This window comes from Sardina pilchardus, chromosome 3 (genome assembly GCF_963854185.1).
Source record: "Sardina pilchardus chromosome 3, fSarPil1.1, whole genome shotgun sequence".
Classification (NCBI taxonomy): domain Eukaryota; kingdom Metazoa; phylum Chordata; class Actinopteri; order Clupeiformes; family Clupeidae; genus Sardina; species Sardina pilchardus.
Window position 1 is genome coordinate 16,696,126 of NC_084996.1, and position 20,159 is coordinate 16,716,284.

At 45.0% G+C, this 20,159-nt stretch overlaps 2 protein-coding genes across 5 annotated transcripts; both read right to left on the reverse strand.

The window, feature by feature from the left end:
* Positions 1-3,810: 3,810 nt before the first annotated feature.
* Positions 3,811-10,968, reverse strand: e4f1 (E4F transcription factor 1). 2 transcript variants are annotated; one of them, XM_062532147.1, is made up of 14 exons: positions 10,788-10,968; positions 9,931-10,052; positions 9,712-9,796; positions 9,407-9,570; positions 9,203-9,323; positions 8,938-9,090; positions 8,580-8,719; positions 7,796-8,065; positions 7,469-7,583; positions 6,988-7,205; positions 6,599-6,797; positions 6,119-6,285; positions 5,698-5,760; positions 3,811-5,530 (listed from the first exon to the last, which is right to left on the reverse strand). In XM_062532147.1, exons 1-14 carry the CDS (start codon positions 10,879-10,881, stop codon positions 5,159-5,161), a joined length of 2,283 nt encoding a protein of 760 aa, XP_062388131.1. In that variant the 5' UTR covers positions 10,882-10,968; the 3' UTR covers positions 3,811-5,158. The 2 variants fall into 2 exon arrangements, with proteins under 2 accessions (XP_062388131.1, XP_062388132.1); XM_062532148.1 differs by having other exon boundaries at positions 8,580-8,716; positions 10,788-10,966.
* A 92-nt stretch (positions 10,969-11,060) lies between these two features.
* zgc:113333 (beta-N-acetylhexosaminidase) lies at positions 11,061-20,049 on the reverse strand. 3 transcript variants are annotated; one of them, XM_062532150.1, is made up of 14 exons: positions 20,019-20,049; positions 18,850-18,941; positions 18,282-18,588; positions 18,058-18,167; positions 17,703-17,790; positions 17,383-17,547; positions 16,226-16,400; positions 14,624-14,695; positions 14,307-14,511; positions 14,026-14,108; positions 13,830-13,905; positions 13,637-13,735; positions 13,406-13,495; positions 11,061-13,265 (listed from the first exon to the last, which is right to left on the reverse strand). In XM_062532150.1, the coding sequence occupies exons 2-14, from the start codon at positions 18,927-18,929 to the stop codon at positions 13,076-13,078; spliced, it is 1,740 nt and encodes a 579-aa protein (XP_062388134.1). In that variant the 5' UTR covers positions 18,930-18,941; positions 20,019-20,049; the 3' UTR covers positions 11,061-13,075. The 3 variants fall into 3 exon arrangements, with proteins under 3 accessions (XP_062388134.1, XP_062388133.1, XP_062388135.1); XM_062532149.1 differs by lacking the exon at positions 20,019-20,049 and adding an exon at positions 19,166-19,407; XM_062532151.1 differs by lacking the exon at positions 20,019-20,049 and having other exon boundaries at positions 18,282-18,605; positions 18,850-18,905.
* Positions 20,050-20,159: the final 110 nt, after the last annotated feature.

Below are 20,159 nucleotides of genomic sequence, written 5' to 3' on the forward strand. Positions count from 1 at the left end.
ACCTGCTCCATACCAGCCCTCACACACACACACATACACATCACACTCCCCAGCAAGAGACTCACTGGAGTGTGGAGCCACATACACACAGTATGCAATCCAGTACACTATCACAGACATACCATGAAGTACACTTGGGATGTCCATAAGGAGAACTGCATTCCTCCTCCAACTGTATCAGTGTAGGTTTAGAACAATGCAATACAATACATTTTTTCTGTGTATGCACAGAAAGAGAAAAATACAAAAATTGAAGACCACTTTTGAAGTCAGACTTTTCAAAAACAACTCAAGCGAGTTACCACTATACACCTCACTCAGTCCCCTTGCTCATGAAAAGAGTCCTTTCTGAGGAACCAAAATGTTTTCTTAGCGGCACAGATTCCTCATTTGAATTTAAATCAGGTCACGCTATAAAAAATAAGAGGCACAAACGCCACCGTTTTAACTCTGCGAGCGCTGAGTTGTCCTTCATGACAGCTCTTTGTGCGCGCCTTAGAGTTAGATGGCTTGCAGCCCCTCCGTTGAACGAGCTAAGTTTACAAACACAATGCAACTTCATTTCAGCCTTCTACACTTTCGCATTCAACAAAGACAACACTGCACTGTCCACAGACCTGCAACTACCAACCCACAACATCAAAGCCACTTAAACCCTCCAGCCTCAAGTGCAATAGCTATTTGCAATGTTGCCCCCCTAAAAAAAAGCCACAAGTGGGATGCAGAGGTGGGCGCGGAGCGGTCACTCACAGAAGTCTTTGGAGGCGCTGCGGTAGCCCCTGGAGGAGCCGGACCGGCTCTGGCGGAGGGAGAACCGGCCCTTCTGGCTCCTCAGGAAGCGCCGCATGTTCAGGCTCAGTGATCGCCGCAGCGTGCCGGTGCTCCGGGCCAGAGGGAGAGGAGACGGCCGTCGCGGCCGCCCACCTCCGTCCTCTTCTGGTTCAGAAGAACACCACCACCAGCGCGGCGGTGGCCCACCACCTCTCCCCCGCCCGTCCCCCCCCCCACACCCACCGGTCTGGTGTCCCCCCCCCCCTTAAGTGAGCTCAGAGGAGCCCTTGAGCTCTCGGGCTCCTGCCCCGGGTCTCGACGTCTTCGGCGCAGGCGGGAAGCGGGCGCGTAGCTCTGGTCCCAGGGTCGGCCATCAGATCAACGGCGACAAGAGGAAGAAAGAGAGAGAGAAAGAGAGAGAGCGTGAGAGAGAGACAGATCAGGAGGAGGTGGAGAAGGAGGGGGTGAAGAGGAAGAGGAAGAGGAAGAGGGAAGAGCGGAGACGGGATCAGGATCAGGTGGGCGAGGACTAACTCCAGTGGAGTGGAGTGGCGTGGAGTGGAGCGGAGCGGCGCTCCGGTAAGTTAGTCCAGCCCCGGCCCTCTGTGCGCAGGACTAATGTGGGAAGAACAAAACTAGGACACCACTAGCTGGGTCCTCTAATGATTCTTTCTCGAGGAAAGGTGCTGCGAAGCCCCATTTTTCTATAAATACCTCCCCTCCCCAACCCTTCACATGCTCTCGCTCTCTCTTCTTCTCTCTATTTCTCTCTCTTCTTCTAGATCAGGGTCTCTCTAAGGGCTGGGGACTGACCCAGAAAGAGTCTGGCTTGCCGGAGAGAGTGACAGAGAGAGCAAGAAGGAAGGAGGGAGGGAGAGAGAGAGAGCGAGAGAAAGAAAGCAACAGAGAGAGAGAGAAAGAAAGAGAGAGGACAGCATGGATAAAGAACAGAGGCTGGGTGTCGCTATGCAACGCTGAGACACAGAGGGACTCTCCTTCGGTCCAAAGTTGGACCAATCTGGAACCAACCATCAGAACTGCCGTTAACGGTAACAGCAGACCGGCAGCTTAGCGCCAACGTCTCCAGTTGATCCCCGCTCCGAGCCGCTGATGATGCTGTAAGACCCCTCTAACGCCGCATCTGTCTGGGCCAATGCTGTTCCAATCCCAGCGCCAAGCTACCCCCCTGCCAGATCAAATATTCTGCTTCGGCTCTCGCTCAGAAAGAGCACCCGTCAACAGAAACACTGGAGACGGGGCAGCAGGGCTGTGTTTATTTTCCCCACAAAGTTCACCTGAGCAGCAGAATCTCTGCAACGGGAGCCCCGTGTGTGTTTACCCCGGAGGGTCTGCACTGTGAGCTGTGGATCATTAGGACAGTGGGAGCCAAAGTCCTGACCGTGCACTTCTATTTTTACTCTGCTGGGAGCAGGAACAGCTCTTGAATGACAAAATCCACAGAGCAACAGACAATGTGAAATGATCAGAAAAGCTTTGCCATGATGATTAGGCATCAGTATCACCATACAATTGTAATGTGATCAATCTTGGATAATTTACAGATTATTAAGCCTTAACAAAACCCTGCGTGCTTTAAAAACATGACTACTATTACTATGACCACACTTGCATAAAGATTGATCAGCTCAAAGTCATGAGTGTGGTCAGACAACTTGACACACCAGATGAAACACTCTTGTCTAGTACCATATATGTGGAGGCAACAGGTGTCTACAGACTGAACTACAAGAGGAGCAAGTACGGTAGCATTAGTGGTCTTGCCTTCGTCTCTACTAGTGACCAGACCAAAGCAAGGCAAGTAACTTAGTGAGCTGTTGCGCTAAAGATCAGGGTTTGAGTTAGCACGAAGGTGGATCTCAGGAGCTCAAAAAAAGTAATGCCTATAGATCAATCATCTTGGAAAATAGCGTGACCATACTTGGTAGCTTCTGACAAATGTTACAGGCAGAGCTCAACCAATTTAATGTTGATATAATGATCATAAGAATACTTCAAAGAAACTGATTTATTTAAATGGCCAACACAGTCAGATTGAGAACCCAAAACCTCTCCATATTCTGCACCTGGCCACAGCTACAAACACTGCCTCTAAGATGGAAATGAGTCTGAAGCAGAAATTGTAAATTAAGCCGATAACCATCCTAGTACCGATAGCCGCAGATCCCTGGTTCACAGGGTTTGTCCTGCCAGTCCGCACAAAGAAAGCCTACGGCAAATATGTGTAACCAACTTGTGTAGTATACCCCTGGTAAGAGAGGCTGGAAGGAAAAAAAGACAGTCAGACACAGAGACAGACAGACTGACGGGCAGACAAACAGACAGGCCGACAGATGGGTGGAAGAGGGACACAGAAAAGTGGGCAGGATCAGCTCGTCTGTCCTAGATTTCTTTTGTCAGTGATGATGACACCCCATAATATGCTGCCCGCTGAGAACACCTGTGGTCTCTGCATGTCCTTACACACACACACACACACACACACACACACACACACACACACACACACCCTCTAACACTCTCTCTCTCACACACACACCATCTAAAAAACACTCAGAATCTCACACGGGCAGCAGGACACATCTCTTAAAAGACAGAAAAAAATATATTGTTCTGTATATTGTATTGACGCCCCAGAACTGGAAATCCTCTTCATGCATGGACATGTTTTCGTGTCCGTCTCAGTATGTCTACTCCATCTGCAGCCCTCCCCTCCCCTCCCCTCCCCTCCCCTCCTCTCCACGGCTCAAATGGAGTCGGACACAAAGACACCTGCACGGAGGCCCTGGTTGTTCAGCTGGCAAGAAATAAAACTGATCGACATACAGGGATGGTTACACACAGTACAAACCAACATTCCAATTACCAAACAAAACAGATTTCCGCCCATCAGCATGGCTACTGTCCTTGCTTAACTGATCAGTTGATCAGAACACTTTCAATGAAATTGATTAAAAAATAATCAATTCTTCACAACACAGGGAAAAAGAAATCTCAAAATGAGTCACACCCAAAACAATGTTTGAAAAACATCTTTAATGACATCCTCTCAACAAGGACCTCAGCAGATGAGTGACAGCATGACCTGATGAAACTCCTGCAGTAATGATCTCCTGCAGTGACAGAGAGGGGGCATATTTGGTACTAATGTTTCATGGAAATACATCTAGGCTTAAGTGACGTCATGAGACTACTTTGGCATGCCTCTTACAGAGACTTTGGATTGTAACTACAATTAATGACATACTGAGAAATTCTTAGGTTCAGACTTAAACGTGGATGCCCACTAATGTAAAACAATGAAGCCACCATCTTTCCTTTCCCAAACATGCACCAATTTTGTCCATAGCAGTCCAGCTACTCATTTAAAAAGCACTAAACCAAATGGTAATGCAATCTGGACAGCTGTAAGTAAATATTACTAATAGATCCACATCTGTAGCCACTGAACACAAACTGGCGGGTAGTAACATATCCGTAACATAGCAATACTGCCCACGACACCATATGCTGTATGGCCCAACTAAGACATCACCACCATTTACTGACATTCATTTCCTGCACCTCAGTAACCAATAGTTGAAGTGTCCGACAGGAGCCTTCTAACTAGCTTCAGTCTACTTCTCCCATATTAGGATTCACCTGGCAAATTGGCACATTAACATGTTACTACCCTCATAACATGTCCCATTGGGAATAGTCAAGACCTCTCTAAAGATTAAACCTGCCTTTATCAGTGATACAGACATACATCGTGTACCAGAACAAGCCTGTTGGTGCTGCGACAAATTATACAACAAATGGCAAGTAACAATGGCCTTGTTTCATTAGCATGTAAACAAACGTAAAGACTACGCACAAAAGGCCCAGCCATTAAACACTCAAACCAACACTGTTCAGTTGGGCTACTGTTCACCTCTGATTTGTCATCATCAGTGAGGTCTGGGCGATCACTGTAGGCTGGCTTGGGATAGTCAATGGTCTAAAGAAAACAGATTAAGACAACAGAGTTCTTCATGAAGCATGAAACCAATAAATATGCAGCAGCTGTGTTTGTTATTCACATATCCTCCTAGTCCGCTCACTAACTAGGACTGAACTACCGATATGTGAAAAGCTTTGTTCAAAAGCACACATAAACGGGTAGTTCTTCAGGCAGGGGAAGGCAGAGGAGCCAAAGTCATTGACGGGTTCCTTTTTTTTCCACTTAAGTCAGTCTCATTAATTTGTGCACTGCATTGTTTTTCAAATGTAGAACTCGCATCCTGTGGTGAACACCCCGTGTCTGGCTCAGTCACCGTTGTGACCGAAGCGGAGGAGTCCAAAGCTCATCTATTCAGAGTCTTGTCTGGGTCGGCCGCTCTCCGCCTCAGACCACAACGGTCTGGATCTCCATCTCGTCGGGGATGGCGGCGATGACAAACTGCTCCTGCTCCATCACCTCCACCTCTTGGGCCTCGCCCTCCGTCACCATGGTGACCGTGGTCTCCGGGGCGGCGGCGGCGGTGAGGAGGGTGCCGTCGCCGATGGCGGAGGCCAGCGTGAGGGCCACCTGCTCCGTCAGGCTCTCGGGCGTGGCGATGGTGATGGTGTCGCCCGAGTCGGAGATGGTGGCGGTCGCGGTGGACACGTCGTCCTCGCCGGCGACCACGTTGCGCACGATGATCTGGCAGCTGCCGCCGCCCCGCTGGTGCGACTGGCTCACGATCTGCTGCACCACCTTCATGATCTGGCTGCCCATCTGGAACACAGCACAACAAAACCCCTTAAAATATACAATAATGTCTCATTGCAATTCAATGAGAAATTGACAAATTGAATCAACTGAACTCGAATTCAAAATTCATTTTCATAAATGAACAGATTGTATTAATGAATTGATGCTGTAAATGGGGCCCAGATGCTGACCTGACTCTGAGTGTCCTGCAGCAAGGCCACTTCCTCCGTCTGCACAGACTCCTCTGCGGCCGCCTGCACCAACGGGTAGAGACACAAACTCAGAGGACGCCACAGATATAGGGTGCCTCTCAACATGCCTCCTCGATCCTCGATGCTCGATCCTCGAGGGGCGTTCCCACTGATCTATAACTAACACTGGATAGACTATCATTCTTTATGTAGATCAGGGAGGATCGAGGCAACGAGGAGCGAGTGAGGACGTATAAACGCTGCATGAGAGACACCCATTTACCCACAGTCGGATCCGACATACTTAGTTACCATATCGTATGTGACTGAAAGGAAACTAACGGTCAGTCTGTCATTAGGCTGGTTCAGCCACTGGCACCCGACCCCACCCCAGACACATAAACCCCCCAGCAGGTCTCACCCCGACGATGTACTCCTGTGTGTCGGCCACTACAGAGGAGAACTCCACCAGCACAGCGTGGGGGTCTTCGCTGATGATGGCTGCCACGCTCTCTTCTGACCCCTGCTGCTCCTTCACCGCCACTGCAACCGCCTGCTCCGACTCCCTCTGCCCTGTATGGCAGCCCCCTGAACACACACACGGACACACACACGGACACACACACACACGGACACACACACACACACACACACACACGGACACACACACACACACACACACACACACACACACACACACACACACACACACACACACACACACACACACACACACACACACACACACACACACACACACACACACACACACACACACACACACATTATTTAAATTGTGCACAATGAAGCTTTGTGGACTAGTACATATTCCGTTTACTGCGCAACATGCGGCTGGGTGGCATGCAGAAGCAGCAGCAAGAACACTGTGTTCCTCACGCACCTTTGGAGCGCAGGTGCCGGTTGAGCGTGCCATGCTCAGCGAAGCCGCGGCTGCACTTGGGGCACTTGAAGGGCTTCTCGCCGGTGTGGTGGCGGATGTGGCGCACCAGCGAGCCCTTCTCCCGGAAGCCACGCGAGCAGTGGGGGCACACGTACGGCTTGTCCTGCCCGTGCGTCCTCTGGTGGACCTGCAAGGCATTCTGGGATAGGGGCGGAAGACAAGAGGGAGCAAGTGTCAATGCGTTCCATGACAACATTCTTTTGGTGAAAAGCCTACATAATCACACCAGTCACGCATGAACATGCCTGGCCTGCCAATGTGGCAGGTGAAGTGCGTACTCCACTTCCCTTTTTAAGGGGATAACCCTGTGGCTTGGGTATTTTGCTGACCTTGGTCTTGTAGGCCTTGTCGCAGCGGTTGCAGTGGTAGGGCCGCTCGTCAGAGTGGGCGCGCATGTGCTCGCGCACGTGCCCGATGGTCTTGTAGAGCTTGCCGCACTCGCCGCACTTGTAGCGCCGCTCGCTCAGGTGCACCTCCATGTGCTTCTTCAGCAGGTAGCCCGTCAGGAACTCCTTCTGGCACACCATGCACTTAAAGGGCTTGTAGCCTGTGAGAGAGGAGCTGGATTAATCTCCCTCACGTCTTCTCCTCGGTCACCTCATACACCCCGCTATTACAAACCTTACAGAGCTAACCAGACAGCCCTGCTCTGAAATACTGACCAACCGATGAACATTTCTCAAAATTCAAATCTCCAACATCAGCTTTTATTCAAATGACTGATGTATACTGTACATCACAGCACAACTCTTCTGCTGTTTAACTAGGCAAGGTGTGCGAAAAGAGATAAGGACAGTTTAAGATGCTCACCCAGGTGACCTTTGACATGGAAACGAAGGTAATTCAAAGCTTTGAACACCCGATTGCAGTGAGGACATTTGTGGAGCTTTGGAGGCGCCGGCTCTCCCTCCCTCTCAGAAGTGTCCTGCAGCGGAAAAGTGAAATTATTATTACATTATTTCCTCAGTTTAATAACAGTTTTCCTCAAGGTAATTTATGTTGTTAAACCAATTTAACTCCTATATACTTCTTTGCATGAACATTAAACGATGAACATTGTGAACATTAAACGATGAAATGATCCCTATTTATATCTACTTTTCAACCCCTGTCCAGGGGGCTGGCGAGTTCTCTAACCTCGGAGCTCAGCGCAGTGTCGTCCTCCATCTCTACACACTCCTCGGACAGCTGAATGTCGGGGACGCGGCTTTCAGTCTCGGGGGTCTGCAGGGCCAACCCGGCGGCCCGGCTCTCTACGGGCCCTGGCACCGCCTCCGCGTCTGTCTCGGTGCTGGCGTCCGCCTCCAGGGCGATGCCCGAGTTGATAATGGCCTGGCAGATCAAGTTGTTGCTCTCTTCAGTGGGCTCAGGCTCAGGCTCAGGCTCGGGCTCAGGCTGCACAACCTCCTGGAAGAAGAAGTCTGAAATGTTACAGTATTTTTCACAAGTCCAGAAAATATGCTTTTATTGTCTCCTGTGATGCTGCATGACAGGTCCCCATCTATTTTTTTTTTTATTCAAAATAACTACCTGAGAGACCTCGCAGCGTTGTCAGGTGGACAAAACTGTTGAAATTTGGATTTATCCTCTGAAGAATATTTGACAGCATTCTACCTACGTGCTTTTGCTTTTGGATTGAGGATTCAATATTCAATCTCTTAGTGTTAAGCCCAACGCCCACCAGACACGCCGTTCATCGGTATTCGGCGGTCTGGGCTTGACGCGCAGGATTTTAGAATAGTTTTCTATCTCTGTGCGGCTGCTGCGCGGCAGACGTTTCCAGTGGGCTTTGCTCCATTGAAAACAATGGAGTTCTAATTTTTTTCGTGGCGCGGCGCGCCGCGTACGTGTCTGGTGGGCATTGGGCTTTAGGGGGAGTGACACCAGCCTTCAGCATACTGTTTGGAGAAGCAACACCCACCTGCTGGGCCTGTCCTGGATCCTGCACCATCTGAATGTGGATGAGCTCCTGAGTCTCCTCCACCACACTGACCTCCTGCACTGGCTGAGCCTCCCTTTGGGGCAGGATGGAGGTAGACTGCTGCTCCGCCACAGACTCTACTAACAGACAAGCCTCCATTACTACACCAGTCCAAGCTCAAAACAGGCCACAGCATACAGTACACTCAGGACCAGTGCTAAATATATGCTTCTATCATACATACGATCAATCAAAACTTTATATCATGATGAAATTCAACAAAACATATATCAATTGGAGAATGTCTTAAAAGGCACTTCCACTGGGTGAATGCGCAGTTTCAGAAGGTATTCTTCACCTTTCCGGACGCCATCCTTGCCAACGAGGATCTCCTTGCACTGGCTGAAGCGGATCTTCTCTGTGCACGGGGTAATGGATTTCATGTGTCGAGTCAAGGCCCCCGATTCTCTGAAGGAGAGGCCGCAGAGATTGCACCGATAGGGTCGCTCATCTGGATGGTAGGACGGGGGGGGGGGGGGGTTGAAATAGACACTAAGTTAGCCTGGGGCATGAAGAGGGGAACAGTGGAAGCCTGGCTGTGACCACCTAGTGTCGGTCCTCACCTGTGTGCCGGCGATTGTGCCGTATCAGCGAGCCCTTGGTTCTGAAAGAAGTGCTACACAGGTCACAATGGAAGTCTTTCTTCTCACTGTGGGTGGACATGTGTGTCCTCAGAATGTTGGGCTGCAAGAAAAAAAAAGAACTGGTTTTATGCATTGTACTTTTAGAAGCACAACATGAACTTTGTTCTCTGTAACGCAACGCACCGTTTTGAAGGTTTTCTCACAGAGCTGGCAGACGAAGCGTCCCTCATCATTCACCCTTAACACAAGTTTGGAGCCATCTGGGCCTTCAGACACCTCGACCCCTTGATTGATAGACTCCACATCCTGTGATGTTGCTTGCTGGGAAACTTCAGCAATGGCTTTGTCTGCATAAGAAGATGTAACATTTCATATTGAAGTGGGGTGGAGTTTCCTCATATACAACAAGAGTAGGTCTGAAACAATACATAGGATCAATATGTCCATAGTAAAGCCAACAAATACTAAACAAATACAGACTCACTCACCGGGATCCTCTGGTCTGTCAGGCTCGACTGAAGACAACATGCCACTGTCATTTAGCGTGGCTGGAGAATTTCCGTCATCAGCAATCTGAATGATGATAAACATCACCACTGTTTATACACCAAACTACTTTACAGAAGAGAACAACCTCAAAACCACCCTACCCTTATATATATATTATATATATATATATATGACCCTACCCATGTGCATGCAAGTACCTGATTCTCCTTATTCGCCTGTTCTTGAGTACGCTGACAGCTCCGACGCAGCTTATGCTGTATGAAGGCCTCCAATAAGGAGAATTCCTCCTGACAGCGTCCACATTTGTGCACATCTTCATCTGGAAAGCAGAGGCAACGTGAATCTCGTGAAGAGCTGCACCCGGTTATGTATCATAACGTTATTACGACAGCTCCTTTCCCGGAGCGAAAGTCATGTTAGATCTGGCCATGTCTGTCAGACCCTGGCCAATGTTTTCATTGATACAGCAACAAACTCCATGATGCAAGTTAACGTTACAGGCTAGCCAACAAACAATCTTCGATGCCATTACGAATTTACCACATAAGCTAGCCGTTATCTGCGGTCGAAGTCCTCTGAAAAAGCCAATAACCTTTTTCAATTTGTACACCACAACTTACCTGGTTGTCTACCTATCTTCTTGGCCAAGAAATAACACAAACGTGAACCAATATGCTAGACAGCTAGCGTAACATTAGCAGTAACGTTAACGTTAACTAGAAACTGAAAGCCTAACGTGATGTGGCCCAAAGACCTTTGTAAATATCAAACCTACTGATTAATACCCATCTGTGTCACTAATAGTAAATTAACATTATTTAACCAGAACAATATCAGGAGTGAAAAGTCGTTAGTTTAAGTAACACCCAGAATTGGTAAGCCAAGGCAATTCACATTAACGTTATGCTAACGCGGTCATTATTCCAGCTAGGTTAGCAAGCTAGCCATCATTTTAGCTTGTCGCCAATTTCAGAATCAAGGCCCATGATGTGAACGAAGTGTTCGGTTGGTTTCATGCATTGTAACAAAATTTAGAAGAAAGAATAGCATGTACCCTCGTCTCCCAGCGTGGTTTCAATAGTGATGATGTTGCCGTGATCCGTTTGCCCGTTCTCTGTTTCTGCCGTATTATTATTTTCTAGTTTCATGTCGTATGGTTCGAGTTCTCCGTCTCTGTCGCAACGCTAGAGCAATGAAAACATGGCGGATTTACGACCTCGTAGTCATAACAACTAAAACAGCAACTCTTGCAAAAGGGATTTCAGCAGTTTGCATACTAGGCCTACTGAATGATTAACAATATTTTACACCCGACCAACCACAAATGCATGGTATTGAAAAATAATAGTTTATTTAAAACGAAATTATATTCTATGCCTAGGCTATACAAAATAAGAGATAACCCACTGTTAAGAATTAGTGACAGCAGTGAATATAAAAAAATCTTTTGGGAGCTCTCCCAAAACCCCCACTTCAAACTGGGAAGTTCCCAGTTCAGGTGTGACATGCACCCCAAAACTCAGAGGTTACAGAACAAACTACAGAACAGGTCTACAGAACAAATAAAAAAATGTGGGCCCAGCCTAATTTTGGAGAAGAATTTAAGAATATTGTCAGTAGGTGTAGGCCTACTGGAGCCAAATGTTTTCATTTTTCACATAGCCCACCCAATTCCTGTCATGTTGTTTTTGCTTTTTACAGAACATAATATTACTGTACACTCAAGGTAAAATGATTTCAAAGCAAATGAGGTAAACTGCACATTGGCCTATAACCTGCCTCTTTTGGCAGTCAGATCCACACACTGTGGCAACAGATGAATAACAGAGGAAGACAGTATAAAATGCTTTGTTTTTTTATATATAGGCTACAGTGGGTACGGAAAGTATTAAGATCCTTTCAGGTATTTCACATTTTGTTATATTTCAGAGTAATATTAAAATAGATTCATTCTTTTCCTCATCAATCTACACAAAATACTCCAACACTCAACAAAAAAAGCAGGTGTTTGTGAATTTATAAAAATAAAATAAAATGATGAAATATTCCATTAACATGAGTATTCAGACCCTTTGTTGTGACACTTGCAATCGAGCTCTGGTGCATCCTACTTCTATCAATGGTCCTGCATGCTTCTAGAACTCGATTAGAGTCCACCTGTCTAATTCACTGGCCATTATTAGGTGAGGCACACACCTCTTTATATAAGATCAGAGAGGTTTAAAGCGGAGTGAGAGGCGCAAACGTTCGAACATTTCTGCGTTCTGTTTTCGCAAAGGGGAGGGGGGCGAAATCCCCCTTTAAGCAGACCCAGAAACATTCGAACTGAACTGCTTGCCAATCTGACAGAGATCGATATCCCACTATGACGACTTTGCGATACGCCTCTTTAAGCAGACAGGAACTGTTCGAATTTTGCTTCCATAGAGATGCATTATGTTGCTCTATCTTGTCAGTAATGAAGGATCTTTGATAAGATCTCACAGTTGATGGTGTATAGCAGAGTGAAAACCAAGCCACAAGGTTGAAATATAATTGTCATAGACATACGAGACAGGGTCGTGTGAAGACACGGATCTGAGGGAAGGATACAAAAAAATAATTCTGCAGCATTGAAAGTTCCCAAGGGAGGGCAGCCTCCATCATTCTCAAATAAAAAAGTTGCTGACACTGATAGAAGACGGATGCTCCAGAGCTCAAATACAAGTGTCTTAACAAAGGATCTCTGAATACTTAAGTAAATGGAATATTTCAGTCTTTTATTTTTTTTTGTAGATTAATGAGAAAAAAAAATTGAATCCATTTTAAGATGAGTCTGAAACATAACAAAATGTGGAAAACAAGGGTCTGACTACCTTCCGTATCCACTGTAACTAAAGCCTGATTACACACCATACCATTCACAAACACCTCAGATCCTTTATGTCATGTTTTTGTTTAAAACAACCCAATTCCTCAAAAACAAATCTGCAACAAGTCCATTAAAAAAGGACATTCCTTTCTGTCTTTCCAAAAGACCATCTTCTGCCCAGTGATAGCTTTTGTAGTTATGAATGAGTTTAATTTGAACAATGCCATGTAGTTCAAAATCCCTGCATTTTTTTTTTTTTTTTTTTTAAGATAATTGTTTTGGGCTTTTTATGCCTTTAATTGGACAGGACAGTAGAGAGTATGACAGGAAACAAGCAGGAGAGAGAGTAGGGGTGGGATCCGGAAAGGACCACGGGGCGGGAATCGAACCCGGGTCGCCGGGGTGCGGTGCAGGTGCCCCAGCCAGTCGCGCCACGGCTGGGGCCCAAAATCCCTGCATTTGACGCATATATACTTTAGGTCACATCCTCATCAAGCCTTTTGGGATTTTGGACGTCCTTTGCGCTGGCTGATGCTCTGTACGTCCTGCACCATGTTCCGGAGCAAGTCCATATGCTGGTTGACATTCTCCTCCATCCACTCCTCAATCGTGTCTGGAAAGAAGATGGCTTCCATTTTAGAGTGGAGGTTCTTCATCACATCCTCCCATTCCTTCAGTGTCCTATAAAAAAAACAAAAACAGTGGAACCGTGTCTCGGACCATTCAGCAAATACTTTATGCTAAAAGCCCCTAAGCAAGAAGATGTGTAATCAATTTCTAACATGTTTTACTTTGTGCACATGCATATTGTCATTACTAACCTTATCAGCTTAGGTTGGAATAAGCCTAGATTTCGTGGATTTCCAAAGCTGTACTTGCGATGATACCGAGTAAAAGTCCCTCTCAGGTATCTGTACCACAGAAAGAAAACATAATTGAGAGGCTGATAAAATGTGGGTTACACATTAATGCACAAGTACACACTGTGTCCTTTTACGGATGTATATCACACATAATGTTATCCTCATGAAGTACATGAAGAATAGAGTTACCCATCCTGCAAGACGTTGTCCACTGATGATTTGAAATGTATGTGGATATGGCGCACCAGGTGATAAAGCTCAGCTCCAGCAAAGGCACCACTGCCATAACTGTAGAGTATCAAGCGTGATTAGAGTAGAACTTGCCAAATATATTGTTTAACAATAGATATGTGTCGATGTGTTATATACTGTCTGTGCATACCATAATTCTTTATCCAATTGTACTTCACAGCCCAAGATATGGTGAACCTCTGCTTTTGCCTTATCATTAAACGAACCTGAACACACACACACACACACACACACACACACACACACACACAAACATGCAAAGAATTGTTTTGTCAGCCTTTTTGAAAGTCTGTTATCCTCCCTGTCTTTGTCACCATGACACCTACCATGCTTAAGAGTCTGGAGACACACAGCTAGGGAAGGGATCCCTACTGGGAGCAGCTCACACAGGGCACTGAAGTGTTCATACCTGCAAAGCATTTAAGGACTCAGTTCCAGTATAAACTCAAGGACACTAGTAAGAGCCAAATGGTGTTTCAGTCTCAAATTAGATTACTGTAACAAATATTGAATATTAAAACTCACACAGTCAGAGGCTATTCAGTTGCAAAATGTGAGGTTGTTGGGCAGAACTTGTTTAGTTAATGCCATTAAATTGTTTTCTCACCTTTGCCAGCCGGTTAGTATTAATCCCTCAAGTGTTAAGTCAGGATAGCTGCTCATGTGCCCTACAATGTCCAGCCAAGACAAGTGGTTTTGTAGGTGGATTCCAAATGGTGTCCACATCTGGTCAGTTCCTGATGCACCTTTAAATGCACTTGCAAACCACACATGCTTGAACCCAGTCTCCTGGTATTTAGATAACCAGCCACCTTTAAACAAAGTCCAGGCATTGTTATATTAGTTTTACAATGATTTAAGTTTATTCCTTTGTGGTATTTTTATTGTTATCACTTTTATCTAAAGATATAAGAAGACACATACTTATGGCTTTGAAGTCCAGCTTTGGTAAATATGTCCAAACCACCGGGGCTGCTAGTTTTGGCAACCCTGATTCTGATGAATACAATTTTCCAGTTATTCAGTAGTCTTTATTAAATTATTAAGAAGTCTCAGACTTCTTAACTTTCACACACACACGCACGCACGCACGCACGCACGCACGTACGCACGCACGCACACACGCACACACGCACACACGCACACACGCACACACACACACACACACACACACACACACACACACACACACACACACTGCCCTTCTACCCCACCTTAAAGAGGACATAGAATGGATGAATTGAGTATTGCACTGTGTTCTCTGATGTTAAAACAGTATATATTCAACTTTGATTTAAAAAATTAAACTCAATTGCAATTTTACAAGACTAATTAAAACCATATATTTAGGCTGGATATTGAAATGGTCTGTTTGACTAAATGGCGCCCTCTTTGGCAACCCCAATTGAACTTCAATGGCTTTACGAGGTCTGACATCACAAGCAAGCAGTTTTGCTGAATCGCCCATTTTTTGTTTATTTCTAAGTTCAAGATTTCCATATGAAGGAGGGCACAACCATGCCTCATGTTCATGATAGCTCTTTGTTTATGCACAGCCTCTCATAATTCATAAAAAAACAAGAAAAAAATGATTTCCATTCTATGTCACCTTTAACCTAACTCCCCCACTTTACTGCACTGAAAGCCACACCCCTTACAGACAACATACAGCCCACCAACCCACTGTATCATTATACTGTAATACACTTCCCCACATACACAGCACACTGCCCCCCCCCCCAAAAAAAAACACACACACACACACACACACACACACACACACTGCCCCTTACCAGCATCTTATTAAGCCACAGACATACACACTGCCCACCACCCTCTGAATCAGTATGCCACTGCCCTCCCCTGCACACTTTAATGCTTTTTGCACTTATCCTGCCCCTCCCTGCCCCCCCTATGAAGTCTGAATCAAGTTAAAGAAAACTCTAAGGGCGTTTTTCGACCGACAGAGAATGTGTTCTTGAACCACTTCCGTTCAGAATACTTTGAACCAATTGGTGCTTACCAGTCCACATTTCCACCAGGTTTGAACCGAATCATGGGGCCATTATCAACAATGGGTGCTGCTTTTGCCAAACAAAAGTTAATGAGATGTTTGAACGGAAGAATGATATGAACAGTTGTTCCATAGAAACAGCAGAAGTTAGCTGTGCAAAATACTAGTTAACGACTGCTGTAGTTGACTAGTTTTTTTTTACTCATGGAAGCAGTTGATAAGGAAAACTTATGAACAGCGGAATGACACGCCTACTCAGGTTCACAGTAAAAAACAACTATTTTCTGGTTTAAGATCCAAACCAAGAGGCCACGTCCCGAACCATTTTTTGTTTGGTCGAAATATTCTGGATAGTTCAAATATTGGTCCACTAAAAGGAAACAGAACCGGTTCTCTGTGGGTGGAAAAAGGCATAGAGGTTTGAAGTGAAACACTATGGGAGCAGAGCAGGTTAATGCTTGACTTGGATATTGTGTAGTAGAGGGTAGCGACTGAAATAATTAATTCTGTACCTTTCAATGCATTAACGCTGATCTTCCTCAGCATGTCGTCCCAAATAAGTAGTTTCACACTGGGCCAGGTCTTAGTCATAAACATTCCCACCGCAGTAACATGACTGAGGTAGAGCTGCCCAAGTTTCTCTTGACTTATCGTGTTGGAACCCTGGACCTTTCCCAGGCCATACACCTGCAGAGCAAGAGTAGGAAAACACAGGTTTGGATGAATACAGTACATGCAAGAGACAACCTCATCAAACAGTGTTAAACAAACCACTAAGACTAAAGCTAGGACTGGAGCTGTCTCTTCTCTCTAAAGAGGCCCATATATCTACGAACAAATGTAAGATGGTGTGAAAAGATAATAATAGTAAACTAGAGAGTATTTCCAAGGAACCGCAAAGTGTGCTTGCTCAGGTGCGGTTCACTTGAACTTGATTGAACTCGGCTTGATCCAAGGATTCCAACAGCACATTTTTTCGACATCAGGCATACAGGTCAAAAGTGCGTTACGTGTATTAACACAAGTCCAAAACACGAAAACACATTTTTGATAGTTGAAGCACCCCTATGGGTCAAAGGTCACCACATTTCTTGAGAATCCTTCTACTGGGGAGTCCTTGTACCAAGTTTCATTTTGATACATGAACATGGTACACTTTTTGTCAATGGCTCTGGTAATGCACTGGTATGACATTGTCTGAAGATGGTCTGTGCCATCAAGATCGACTCATATTTGAGATCTATGAAAACTTTTTGGGTTTTTTGATAAAATCCAGATTGGCCGAAAATTCATCATGGCGGAAACTGACTTGGTCCAACGATACCTATTTTTTGGTAAAACAGGTTGAGAATGTTACATGCCTGAATGTACATCCAACTTGACCTGTTGGTGGCGCTAGAGTGCTTGAGTTGCTTACATGAAACTGAAACTATGCGGCTTTGCTTGCTTGGCCCCCAATAATGACTTGTGTTCCACTGAACACCACAGGAGGTCAGTGTAGTCATGTCAGATTGTCATTGCCAGATTTCACATCCATTCACTGATTTAGTTGAGACATATAACATAACATACAGTCAATCTCCTTTGGTGGTGCATCTAAAGCTGATGTACTCTGTAAACTCCATGAGATCAACCTTTCAGCCTGTTGCTGAGCCCTGTCCCAGCTGACCTCATCACATCCGATGTGGAAGTGCTTTGCTTCTGGATGCAGCTTCATGACCTGTGCCAGCATGTCCTTCAGCAGTGCCAGGGAGCCGGGAATACGCGGATTCAGGCTGTTGGGGAACTCTGCCACCTCCCTTAAGTCGAAATATTTGTCATGTTTCAAAACAAACTGTAAAAAGGAATAAAAGGAGTAAAAACAGTTTTTCTCAGCTGTCTGTGTTCTTATGAAAAGGCATTTAAATACAAATTATATATTTGAACGCAGTGTAAAATATGCCACTGCCCAAGGTCTTTGAATGGTCAAAATCATTAGGAGTGGTGTACCTCAAGGTGTCCAAATGTTTGCACCAGTGGAATAATCTCGAGGTTACTGATTGTCGCTAGCCGTTTTATTTCCATGATGTCTTTCACACTATAAAATGGAAAAGCAACATATTTTAGTTCTCAAAAATTCATTGAGGGCATCCCTCATTTTCAATATTCAGCAACTTGCTTTATTGGTCAATAGCATTAGCTAATCAACTGACAAAAAGAGAATGTGCCTGTGATCTTCTTTTTTCTGGCACAAAGCAACAATTACAATTTTACTCCATAAATACTTAAACACCACCAATAGTAACTTGTGTCTACACAGTATCGATCTAAAGAAAATTCACCTCTTGACTACATGGCATCTGACCTGTATGCAAATGAGGATCTTAGAAGAGTAAGGTTTCCATCATATGGAAACATGTCTTCATACTCCATCAGAACTGCACTTGCTCCAAGAGATGAGAAGAGAGGGAAGATCTAGGAGGCACACCATGACAAAAAGTAATGAGAGGCTATACTGTACATGTTCAGCTGGTAGTACATTGTTGTCGTTCCTCTCACACAAAGATGAGATTACTCCCATGCAGTCACCTGTTCGAGATATTCCACTTTTGGCGCAGCACCTTTCAGATCTAAGTGTACGATGCGCTGTAGATCCTTGATGGGTCTTTGTGGATCATCAGTGGATCTTTTTAACTCACTTGGCAGCTGTGTGTGTGATCTCGATTGCTTTGGCATCTCCTCTACCTCAGCCTTGAGCTTTGCCTTGAGATTTGCCGAGTCCTTTTCTCCATGAGGAGCCCAATCAAAGGCCCCTGATTTCTGTCCATTCACACCGCTTTTCTCATCCTGCGAGTTCTGCTGAGGTAAAGCCCTCTCAACATTCTTTGTTCCGTCACTGGAAACATAAACGAGCTGCGAAATTAGATGTCTTAATGACAAAAGTGGCAAAAGCAAGCAGTTCATGACAATACATTCAACAGTTTTAGGACACATGTCATATTCATTCTATAATTCATTGTTAATTAACTATCTGTAATTAATTGTAAACATAACTTCTGTTGAGAAGAAAGACACTTTCAATATAATTAATATTAATAATAATAATAATGTTATGATTATTGACTTAGATGCCTTAGAAGAAAAATCATTGATTTACCTCTCATGAAGAAAAAACCTCACTGCAATCCAAAGACAGAAACAAAAAACAAACAACCTCAGTGCCTTCTCTTTCAGCATAGTTAAACCAGCCTAAAATAAAACAAATCAAGAGTGTCTAAATTGTGTTTAGAATTTGTATGTTTTGTGTTGACACACAATTCTGTATTTGTATCCAATGAGTGAAGGAGAAGAAAAATCCCTTGAGGTTAATGCATTCAGAAGATAGGCCTAATATTTATTAACATTATTCATGTAACTAAATGTTTATTAAGAATTATGCATAGCAAATGATACTGGTGGGAAAAGACCTTAACCTGCGAAGACCACAAAGCGACACTGCCAATTGTCGAGAAGTTGACAGGTCACTCACTGGTCGTTCAATGCCTGTATTGCGAATGTAGGGTCGACGTTGGAATACGATACGATAATTTAGTATATCCTCCCCTAAAATTAGGTTGGCACCTCTTCACTCATCAATTATTCCGTCCACTTAGGCTACTTAGACTAACTGTAGTGCAGGTTACTCCAAGTGAAAACTTCCTAGTTCTCACCAGCACCAACAGGTGTAGGCGCGGGAATAATACCAAAAACCTCCCTACCAACCAGTGAGTCAGACGTCATGTCAAACGACAAATTCACATTTCCATTTCGAATGCCGTTCTGAGCGCACTGGGGGACAGGTTGAACAGGCGCGCCCAGCTGCTCTATACCAGAATGTTCAAGGCTTTGTTCTGCAACATATTTCGTCTACCTGTTATTGTTTGTTATTGGTGCATTTGTCTGTGATTGTCTTTAAATACAATTTTCTACAGCTTGGATTTTAGTTTCACATTATATTGCAAGCAAAAGCCCCCATAAACCTTGCTGATGTTCATTCTCAATAAAGACAGTTAAAAACACTTAAAGGATATTACAGGATGTATGCAAGGAGGCTACCACCCGCCAAGGTCTGCAGAAATAATGGAGAAGACGGCCGCAACCTCCTCGAGGCGAAAGGCTCCACCAGGCTAATTATTATGTGGGCTATATCAGGACACTTTCAAGCTTAGGCTATTCTGTTTGTCCCTGTTGCCAGTCGTATAGGCAACATGCATGCAGGCTACATTAGCCTACATTTGTGAGCCAGTATTTGTAGTTTGTAACAAAAAAAGTGCTTGATGTACCCACCTCAGACCTCAGATCAGACCTTTTCTGTTTGTTTTGCTGAATCGTATAGGGTAGCGCTTTAGAATTTAGGGTGCTGCTATCCCTTGGTCAATTTCAAGCATATGCAAATGTTAAAGAGAGAAAACACCTCCAGGTGAATAC

Bases quoted from the DNA above. Each gene is read 5' to 3' on its own strand.
- e4f1 (XM_062532147.1), bottom strand. From the start codon at position 10,881: ATGAAACTAGAAAATAATAATACGGCAGAAACAGAGAACGGGCAAACG. The intron at 9,091-9,202 runs GTGAGGACCGAC...CCTACCATCCAG, and splicing joins GCACAATCGCCGGCACACAG to ATGAGCGACCCTATCGGTGC. The intron at 5,531-5,697 runs GTCAGCATCTGG...GCTGTGTTCCAG, and splicing joins TGCAGGACACTCAGAGTCAG to ATGGGCAGCCAGATCATGAA.
- zgc:113333 (XM_062532150.1), bottom strand. From the start codon at position 18,929: ATGCTGAAAGAGAAGGCACTGAGGTTGTTTGTTTTTTGTTTCTGTCTT. The intron at 17,548-17,702 runs GTACACCACTCC...TCCTTTTTACAG, and splicing joins AAACATTTGGACACCTTGAG to TTTGTTTTGAAACATGACAA. The intron at 13,736-13,829 runs GTATGCACAGAC...GATACTCTACAG, and splicing joins CAATTGGATAAAGAATTATG to TTATGGCAGTGGTGCCTTTG.